This window comes from Ammospiza caudacuta, chromosome 1 (genome assembly GCF_027887145.1).
Source record: "Ammospiza caudacuta isolate bAmmCau1 chromosome 1, bAmmCau1.pri, whole genome shotgun sequence".
In the NCBI taxonomy this organism is placed as follows: domain Eukaryota; kingdom Metazoa; phylum Chordata; class Aves; order Passeriformes; family Passerellidae; genus Ammospiza; species Ammospiza caudacuta.
In genome coordinates, this window is record NC_080593.1 from 4,998,357 (window position 1) to 5,008,671 (window position 10,315).

General features: G+C 44.9%; 1 protein-coding gene across 1 annotated transcript in view; it reads left to right on the forward strand.

The window, feature by feature from the left end:
• DLEC1 (DLEC1 cilia and flagella associated protein) overlaps nt 1-10,315 on the forward strand; it is a 34,252-nt gene that overhangs the window by 22,618 nt on the left and 1,319 nt on the right. Inside the window, exons 28-37 of the mRNA XM_058821295.1 lie at nt 793-863; nt 1,489-1,706; nt 2,679-2,813; nt 4,040-4,162; nt 5,195-5,289; nt 5,385-5,469; nt 5,984-6,193; nt 7,079-7,240; nt 8,179-8,332; nt 8,926-9,046. Of these exons, the coding sequence (XP_058677278.1) occupies nt 793-863; nt 1,489-1,706; nt 2,679-2,813; nt 4,040-4,162; nt 5,195-5,289; nt 5,385-5,469; nt 5,984-6,193; nt 7,079-7,240; nt 8,179-8,332; nt 8,926-9,046 (1,374 nt within the window). The remainder of the gene's footprint in view (nt 1-792; nt 864-1,488; nt 1,707-2,678; nt 2,814-4,039; nt 4,163-5,194; nt 5,290-5,384; nt 5,470-5,983; nt 6,194-7,078; nt 7,241-8,178; nt 8,333-8,925; nt 9,047-10,315) is intronic.

Here is a 10,315-nt window from a genome sequence, read left to right on the forward strand (position 1 = left end):
GAGATGGCAGCTGGCACATGGTGGCAATTCTCATCACCCACAGCTCATTTCTCCCTGGCCCTTTACCTGCACCAGGAGAAATGCAGCCCTGAGGTCAGCAGGGGAAGGTTTAAACCTTCTCATACAGCAAATGGCATCTGCACCTTGGGATGAGGGGTAAGGGCTGTTTTTTGGGGAGCCCCAGCACTGCACATGGTTACTCTGAAATGTCTGAGACAACTGAAAAAAATTGGGGAAAAAAGAAAAGAGACAGATAAAATAAACCAATATTGTACTTCACAGTGTAGGCCATGTGTGGTGGTGTTCGCAGGGGTCCCAGGATGAAGGAAGAGACAAGAATGACTCCATGTTTCAGAAGGCTGATTTATTATTTTATGATATATATTATATTAAGACTATACAAAAAGAATACAACAAAGGATTTCATCAGAAGGCTGGCTAAGAATAGAAAAGGAATGATAACAAAGGTTTGTGACTGACCAAGACAGTCCAGACAGCTGGGCTGTGATTGGCCATTAATTAGAAACAACCTCATGAGACCAATCACAGATGCACCTGTTGCATTCCACAGCAGCAGATAATCAATGTTTACATTTTGTTCCTGAGGCCTCTCAGCTTCTCAGGAGGAAAAATCCTAAGGAAAGGATTTTTCATAAAATATGTCTGTGGCAGCCATGCCTTGCCTGAGAGCCACTCCAGTGCAGCCAGATCATTTCCACTTTTAAACAACTCTGCAGTGATTTCAGACACTTCTGTTCTCTGCATGCACTGACAGCAAGCTTCCCTGTCCAGGTTTGGCACTCAGATCTCAGGAGGGTCCCCTGTGCTTCGGAGGGTCCAGCTCAACAATCCCACTCCCTTTGGTAAGGATGGCTTTTGAACAGCAAACATTGATGCCTTCATTGTGTTCCTTATAGAAATAAAAGTAGGAGGACCCATTAACCTGTTAATTGACAGGCATACTTGTTCCCTAATGAAGATGTTTTTAGCAAAAAAAATAGAGGGTGACTCAATGTGTTGCCACTATGCAATTGCACATCCCATCCTGATGTAGCTGGGTTTACCCTCATTAAAATGGTGGGAATTCAGGATTTTCCATCCTGTTTTTATGGATTTCTTACAACACTAAGCCTGGTCAGTCAGGTGTGCTACCTGCTTTTTACTGGCATCATCTGGCTCTTCTGTTCTACCTTTTTAGCTTTTCAGATCAAAATAAGTCAATAACATTTTTTTAAATTTTAATTCTACTAGATCCATTTGCTTAAACAAAATACTCATCGTTTATTTTGATTATAGTTTAGGACATAGAAAGTGGCCAAACTGTAGCAAGCTCTAAAATAATTTTAATTTACAGCAAACATGGGAAACCTAAGAGATACATTTTAATACAAATCCTGTTGGCAGACACAAATTTGATATTCTGGTACCAACTAAGCCATGAGCCCTCACTGACTGGAAGTAATTGTCCTTTTTTCCTTTCCCATTCAGACATCCGGCTGGACTTGGAAGTTTATAACCAAGAGCCAGATGATGAGAAGCTGGTGGACCTGTTGGTGCTCTTTGGAGACCCTTTTCCTCCTTTGGACATGGCTGGAAAGGAGGCTGCATCAAATGGTAGCAGCTCAGGGTCAAAGGTAGTGTTAAAGCTGGATCCAGCTGCCATTCCCTGTGGGAGCATTTATCCAGCTCTGGAAAGCACAGATGAGGTCAGCTCTTAGGCTGTTTCTTGTACTGCTGCTGAGATACATGATGGGATTTTGGCATGAAGGGTTGAAAACAATAACAGGAGATAGAACTTGTAACTAAGAGCTGGATTGTTAAAAGGAATGTCAGCTCCTCTCCCAGTTAAACATGCAATATTGCGGGTAAGTGGCTTTGGGGATCAGCAATCTGTTTCCAGAGTGAGCTATAAGCAATTAGCTCTCTTTAAAAATGTTTAAAAAGCTAAAGAAATACTATTTAAAATACTGACAATATTGACAATATTGACAAACTATTGTCATTATTACATGAAAGAATTAAAAATAACTAAACCTCCTTAATTTGGCTCTGCTTTTCTCATGGGTGCTTTCTGGCATCAACAAGTGCTGTAGTCAGGGAGCAGAACCCACCCTGCAAATTTCAAATTGCACCTAATGATATGGAGGTATTATCCCAGTGCTAAAATTAGATTGATTCTTTTAGAATATGGTAACATTTATTACACATGGAGTTTGATTATAATGTGGCAATTTAGTGTCTTGAAGGGCTGGCAATGACAGGGAGAAGGTATCCCCCAGGATATTCTATATTTCTCTGGCAAAAGCTTCACAGAAAAAATATTAAAATCACATTTTCTCTGCTTCAGCTCAGCATGCACAGTTATTTTGAACAGAGCTCTAACCTTTCTTGTGCACAAAAGGAACAGCACTGCCCCAGAGTGCTGGTTTGTATAATGGGCCAGAGGTGTCAAGATTGGGTAGAACTGGACCCAAGCATGCACATTTTCCAAGGAATTCAGGAGAGCTACTCTGTGGATGAGAAATTTAATGTACAGGACACATCCACGTGTCCAGCCCTTGTGCCAGAAAGAAACTGGAGCTGGCCATGCTTCCTGAGCAGTTCCCTGTGCACATCACTCACATTCCTCCCTTGCAGTGTAACAGTTTTAACCATTCCCCACCCCTGTGTCTCTGCAGCCTCCAGGTTCTGACAGCAAAGAGATGGAAATCAGCAGTCAGGAGTCTGCAGGAGAGAAAAATATCTCTGTACTCATCCGACCTCATGAGGGGGTGCTTGCAGACAGCCCCTACTCCGTTGCTCCAAAGCAGATAGTAAGCTTTTACATTTTCTTTGGGCTTAGTTTTAGCACATTTTCTGCAGGGCAGAGAATAAGAGAAGGAGAAGGAGGTAGCTTTGAGTTTGGTTTGAGGTAGACTATTAAGCAGTGAAAGGAAGGCTTTGGAGATGATCATGAGAGGAGTTTGCAAGGTCAACAGAAAGTGTCCTGTCTATATCTGAGCTGTGACCTGATGACTGGACTTAAGTGTTGTACACCAGAGTGACATCTCTGGTCTTCTCACTTGGGCTGGCATGGTGAAATGTGGGAGCCATCCAGCCTGAAGCTGTGGAAACATGCAGAGCTGGAAATCAGGCTGCTGGAAAGGGGTGCTCTGTAGATAACTGGTGAATAAACCATTGTAACCACAGTGCTTCACAAGTGACATCTGCAAATACACAGTGTCACAATCCCTTAGGAATATCATATAATAAAGTCAGCACTAGAAAGATCTAGCTGTGAGTGACAGGGCTGCCCAAAACATCAGTGTGCCAGTTTTATTTTTAAATATTTTTTGCCAAAGGGTTTCAGTTACAAGTTAAAATGAGCTAAAGATTACATAAAAGGAATGATGATAGAAATGAAGCTGCAGTCAGCTCTGAGGTGGCTGAGGCTGAGAAAGGTTAGACAAACAACTGCCTCACTGTGGAGGCAGCTTTTGTGGGGTGTAGCCAGCAGCAATATCAGGATTTAACCTGCACAATTCACCTAAAGAAAGTATAATCTAGCCAGCCTGTAAATCCCAGAAAATCCACTGCAGCTGGCTAGTGCATGTGATTACATTCCCTGCTGTCATGTAAAATTAAAAAATCGCCAAGACTAAACTGAGCTGTAAAATACTTTTAGTTCACACTTGTAACTCTTCAAAAAATGTTTCATATATGAAAGTTGTGGAATAATCACCTAAGGTAGTCAGAGAGTAAGAGTGAACAGAAGTGGGTATTTTTAAATGCAAACAGATGTGTACATATGTTTGTGTACTTAGAGAGTTGGTTTGTGACCGTGCTTAAACTCTGTTGATGCTGAAAAGTGGCCACAGTGATATTTGCAGTTGAAGTAATTGTCAGTTTGGCTGTCACATGTTGGCATTTTCGTGCAAGCCTGAGCCCGTGCCCGGGGGATTGCGTGCTGCTTGTGCAACTCCGTTTTGGCAGCCGAGTCCCGAGGTTCTTGTGCAATCCCCGACGGCTCCGTGCCCTGAACGCTCTCTCCCGGCCGCAGGTGGTTCCAGGAGGTGGCAGCAGCGACATTTACATCTCCTTCACCCCGCTCGTCATCCCCGACACCGAGGCGGAGCTGAGCTGTGCCGCGCTGCTGCTGGGCTTCATGAGCCTGGACAGCAAGGTAAACTGGCTGTCACAGCAAGGCCACGGGGGAATGTCATTTCCCTTCCTGTATTTATGTACAGGCTGCTGTTACCTGGCCAGTCTGTGTAAACAGTCCAGTTCCTGCCATCCTGCCCATTCTTCCTTAACCAGGGCTGTTCATCTGTTGCATTTCTCTTGGAAGCGTTCTGGGGTAGGAATGTCACCATCTCCTTGCATTGTCTGGGGCAGCAGACCCCAGACAAAAGCCCAGGGGTTTGAAATGCTGTCACAACATCAGGTTTTATTGCTAACAATAATTAACAATGGAAGTGAGTCTCAGGACTGCTGAGTCCTGTTCCTGGCTCTGCATCCACCTTCCTGTGTGAATTTGGACAGCATATATCTCCTCTGGGAAACTTCCTCTTCAACAACTGCTGATGTGAGGCTTGATCAGGGTTTTATGAATGGCTCAGTGATTCCCTGACATGAATTGTTGCAAAGGTGCAAGGTGACCTGAATGAATGCTAATAGAATGTTCAATAAAAACAACCCTAATAATCCTTATTCCTGAAGAAAGGGAATACATGATGCTCACTCACCTGGCTTGCAAAGGCTTCATTAATTTCATATATATCAATGTCATTCAGAGTCAGACCTATGGGCCAGAAAAGCCAGGAGTAGAATAATAGAGTCCTGGAATGGTATGAGTTGGAAAGGACCATCTGGCTCCAACCCTGCCATGGGCAGCAACATCTTTAACCAGGAAAAGTTACTCCACACTCCATCCAACCTAGCCTTGAATGTTTCCAGAGATGGGGCATCCACAGATTCTCTGGGGAACCTGTTCCAGAGTCTCACCACCCCCAGAGTGAAGAATTTCTTCCCAACATCTGACCTAAACCTTCCCTGCACCTGTATCACCCACAGCCATTCAGAGTCCAGCTACTGCTTGGCCTCTGCTGTTCCATCATTGCCAAGCAGAGCCCTATTTTGGCTGCCAGCTCCAAGCAGCATTTCAGGTTCAGTGCTGCCATTTCTCACAGGATTTCTGTTCCCATCTTGTTGGCAGCTGGCCAGGGGGGTGCCCAGCAAGGTGCGGCGCAGCCACGTCTACGAAGCTCCCCCGCTCCGAGTGCACGTGGAGGCTGTCCTGAGACATCCCCTGTAAGTGCCACAGTCACAGGTGCCACCCTCATGGCAGGCTCAGCTGGGACAGGGATGTGACAGGGATGTGACCAGCCCTGCTTCTTTACACTCAGGTTGGAAGTGGAGATGGATCACGAGAGAGGAATGGTGTTTTATTCAGTGGCGAGTGATCTCCTACCTGCCAAGCCTTTCTCTGGAGTGAGTATTTCCCACACTGATGGATTTGGCTGCTTTGTATTGTTGTGCTGCTGGGAGAATTCAGAGCTGTGTGCACATGGATGTGAAAATGCTTCCTAATCACCAGTAGCCTCATTTTCTGTATTGCACATAACAAGAAAGGAACAACAACAACAACAAAAAAAAGCATACAGGCACTTATTAGCCAGGAATAAGAAAAGCTGATCTCAGACAATGCCTGTTTTATTCAAATTTTTTTTTCATTGTAAGGGAGTTTTTAAGTAGATTTTCAGGACATGAAAGTCCAAAAGCAAAATGAGTCACTTCAGTTGGGTGACCCTTGGCATTTGAAAACTTAGACTTTATTATGTTACTTTTATTTTGGCTTTTCACTCAAGAAATGTTGAGTAACGCAGGTAGAAAATAGTGGATTGCTTTGGGGTAAAATCCTTCAGATTTTACCATTACCAAACAGAGCAACACAGACCTCTCCAGGGAGTTAAAACTGACCAGTTCTGAATCATTTCTCCCCCAGGTTTTGACAGATGCAGTAATTACTCAGAGTTTGAAACTCATGAATTGTACCAAGGCCCGGCTGTACTTCAGGCTCTTTCTGTCTACACCCTCTATGCCCTTCAGCCTCTCCAGCTCAGATCCCAAAAAGAGCACAGAAACATCCCACAGCAAGAAGGAGGAAAGGAAACAGCAACTGCAACATGTACTTTATCCACAGCAAAACATGCTGGTAGGCTCAAAAATAATAATCCTGTGCCAGATTACAGAGTTTAGTAATTGGTGTGTTAGTGTGGCCTGGAGGAGCCACAGAAAAACACAACTGGTATAGAAATCTCCCAGTTTCAGGGGAAATAGTGCTGTATTAGCAAATGCTAATTACTGCCATTTTGCCTCCTACATTGCAGGTGCAGATTTTTTTTCTGCAAATAATCTTTTTTTCTGTTCCTGATGTGCTTTTCCCATCAACTCTGACCTGTTGCAAACTCTTGCAGAAAACCCTGTGGGTTTGCAGCTCACTTAAATCAATAGCCATATATATGTTGGACAAATTAAAAGATTTCCAAGGACTGCAGTCTTCCCTCGTTTCCTTAAATTAGATGTGGGCAGTGCAAGGAGAGGAAAATTTGATTAGTTTTGGGTGTACAAATTACATTAAAGGAAATGAAGTCCCAGAGTAGAGAATTAGGTAACCTGCAAAGAATGAGTAACTGTTGCATTTTTGAAGTGTGCTTCTCATTTCGCTGTGTTCATTTTGACACACACATCTCAATTCTGCATGTGGGGGAAGAAAGAGGATTTAGATGTCTAAGACAGCTTTGGGAATGTGGCATTTGTACCCTCAGGAACTCAAAACCTTTGGCTTGCTAGAGGCTGTTTCTCCCCTGTGGTTCAGAGATCAGCTGTTCCCCTTTACACTCCATCTCTGTGTACTGGATTCATAGGAAATAGCTGTGGTTTTTTTCTTTAATTGTATTGCTTTGTTCCAGTGGGAATTTGGCTGCTGGCATGACACCTTTGGGTTCCAGTGGGAAAATGTGTGCCTGGGCCTTTGCGTACTTTGGATTTCCTGCACACAGTTGTCATGTGATGGTCATCAGGATTTCTCTTCCCACAGGTGCAAGTGTCATTCCACACAAGTCTGGGGTTACTCAGGTATCAGCATTTGCCAGAGACCCAGCTGCTTCCTGGATGCCAAGTGCTCCAGCTGGAGAGTGGAGAGAGAAAGCTGAAGTTTCATCAAAATCTGGTCATTGAGCACAGTAACTGCACTACCCAGGTAAGGCCAGGACAGGGCTCTGGGCCCTGGGAAAGGGCTGTTTCAGCAGCATCTCTGACTGGGATTAGGATTTAGTCAGCCTTGAATTACTCTGGAGTAAATGGGGTCATCCAGGGAAGTAAATGGCTGTGGGGTGCTCTCTGCTGATTCTGCAGGTGATTCCCAGGTGGGCTGTGCAGGTTGGGGTCACACCCTGGTACCCCAGCTCTGCACGGCAGCCCGGGTGACACTCAAAGGACCACACACCCAGTCTCAGGATGACTCTGAGACAGGAGTCAGGGCTGTCTCAGGGAACAAGCCATGCCTGAGTCACCAGGCAATGCCTCCTGCAGCAACCAGGGGCTTCTGGAAAGGCTCCTGAGTCCACTGAGCTCCTGCAGTGTGGTCAAAGGCCAGGTGCATGTAAAAACTGATCCCTTCCAGTCAGAAATCTATAACCCCTTCCCAGCCTGCAACACCCAGCACACTGCAGGCACTCCTGTGTTCCTTTCACACCAGGTATTTCTGAGGCAGGACCTGTGTGAGACTGAGCACCATACCTAAGATACAGTCAAGTGAATCATAACCTTGGGCAATCTGCACAAACTGAATGACTCACAGTGGGCCATACACAGTCCTGAGGGACCAGGAGATGCTGTAATGTCTGCAGCTCCACAGAAAACCCTAAAAACAAATGAGAATGTTCACTCTGTGTTACTTCATTAAGACCACAGTGTCTGGTTTGAAAACCTGTCCCAAAAAAGTAACAAACAAGCAACAACTTCATTCACTCAAGGCTGTAGAATGGGAATTGACTCTATTGTGAAAGAACACAGAACAATCATTCTTGATTCAGTGGTTGGGGTTAAGAATGGGAATTGTTGTAAATTCAGGAATTACTAAAGCTCTCTAAAACTCTGGTGGGTTTTATTCTCTTTTCCCTTTCCCCTGTTTTGCAGCTGGTCCCAGTGACTGCCTACCTCACTGTTCCAGTCCTGGAGCTCTCCTGTGACAGGGTTGATTTCCAGAGCTGCTTTGTTGCACAGACCAAGACAGAACATGTCTTCCTGTATAACAGGAGTGGCTGCAGGAGCTACTGGACTGCTTTGCTGGGTATTCTGGTTTTGCAATTGATTTCCTTGTTACAGAGTTTCACTAAGACTGCATGCACTCACTCAATATAGGGGCAAAATGTGATGATCCTGGGTGCAAACATGGTTTGCTTTTGTTCTCACTGATGTGGCCTTTTTCCTTCCTCTCTTTCCCCTCCTTTTTTTTCACAATATTATCAGTACCACTACTGATTTCAGCAGTTACTCCACATCTAACCAAAAGATTGAGTCTCAACCCTCACAATGCTTGGACATGCTCTGCTCATTTATAAATCAGTCCTGAGGGGCAACAAGAACGAGCAGCTCCTCATGGGTTGTTTCAGCATGAGCCTAATGCTGTTAATAATAGATGTTAATAACAGATTCCAGAGGAAAGAAGATCAGGGCCTTATTATTTCAGTGTGGAGACCACTGATCACTGCCCTTGATGAGAAGATGAAAGCAGAGTCTGGGCACATGCACAGAAACCCTCTGACAGTGTGAGACATGATGTGTTAGTTGCTCAGCAAAGAGGAGCATTGCCATGAGTGCTGCTTGCTGTACAGTTAGAGGGTGTTGTATGGCTTTGTTTGACATTTGCCCCTTCCACTGCAGATGAACAGAAAAGCCCTAAGGCCATGCAGGTATTTTCCATCTTCCCAACCAAAGGCATTTTGGAGGCACGTGAAGGGGAGGCACCTACCAGAGAGATTCTGCAGATCAGCTTTGCTGCAAGGTACAGTTAACTGTAATTGTGACTGAAATTGTGCTCTTCACAGAGAGCTGGGCTTGTTCAGCCTGGAGAAGGCTCTGGGGAGCCTCAGAGCCCCTAAAGGGGCTCCAGGAGAGCTGGAGAGGGACCTGGGACAAAGTGATGGGAAAGGGGGAATGGCTGCACACTGCCAGAGGGCAGGGTTAGATGAGAAAGAACTTTGCCCTGTGAGGGTGGTGAGGCCCTGGCACAGGCTGCCCAGAGAAGCTGTGGCTGCCCCATCTCTGGAATTAAGGCCAGGCTGGATGAGGCTTTGGGCAACCTGTTCTTGTGGAAGGTTTTCCTGCCCAGGGCAGGGGCTTGGAACAAGATGAGGTTTGCTGTCTTTTCCAACTCAAAACATTCCATGATTATATGATGAGCAAAAGATTTTAATTTCTTTGTTCTGATTAGGGAGATGCAACTCATTTAAAAAAATAATTTTTCATTACAAAGTATTTTTGGAGGTTATCACAGGGTGGCAGCAAGTTAGAATAAGTCTATCCTAGTGATTTCAGTGAGCTCTGAAAACTGCTGACAGGGAAATTTCAAGCAAGCTGTAGGTGAGTTATTGCCATAACTCCCATGTCCTTGGAACACAACCCAGTGTCTTCCATCACTGGAGCCACTGATGCTGCAGTGGGATGGAGCCTTGAGCAGCTGCACTAAACTGTCCCTACTTAGAGAAGCATGGTGGTCCAGAAGCCTCCCCAGGGTCCTGGCTGCCTAAATTTTTCTGGAATTCTGCTGAATATGCCTGAAGCACTTCTTTTTGTCTGACAAATACACTAACCAGAATGGCTGAAAATGCCTGGAAATACCAGAAAGCAAAGATGTTTCTGTTTAGCAACCAGCTCATCTGTGGGGCTCCATAGGAAGAATTCCCAACACAGCAGAGTGTGGGATCAATGTGGCAGTAGGAGATAATTATATGCAAGGTGTGAGGTGATTTTAATAATTCACCTCCCCACTTCAGTGGTCTTTCTGCAGGGGAATTGTTTTATGAGAAGGAAAAAACAAAGACTGGTAGAACAGGCATTTGCTTCAGGCCCTTACAACAGCTGGCACTTGGGCACAGAGAAATCCTCCACAGGAGCACTGAGTGGCATTAGCCTTGGGCAAATAATGCTCTTCAACTTAGTGCAAAACTAGAGTCGTTGTAACCTTTTTGATGTTAATTTACAATTTGGACTCCACTGCCTGCCCCTTGTCTCAAGAGGAGTGACAGAAACTTTTCCCTTCAAACTTTGTCAC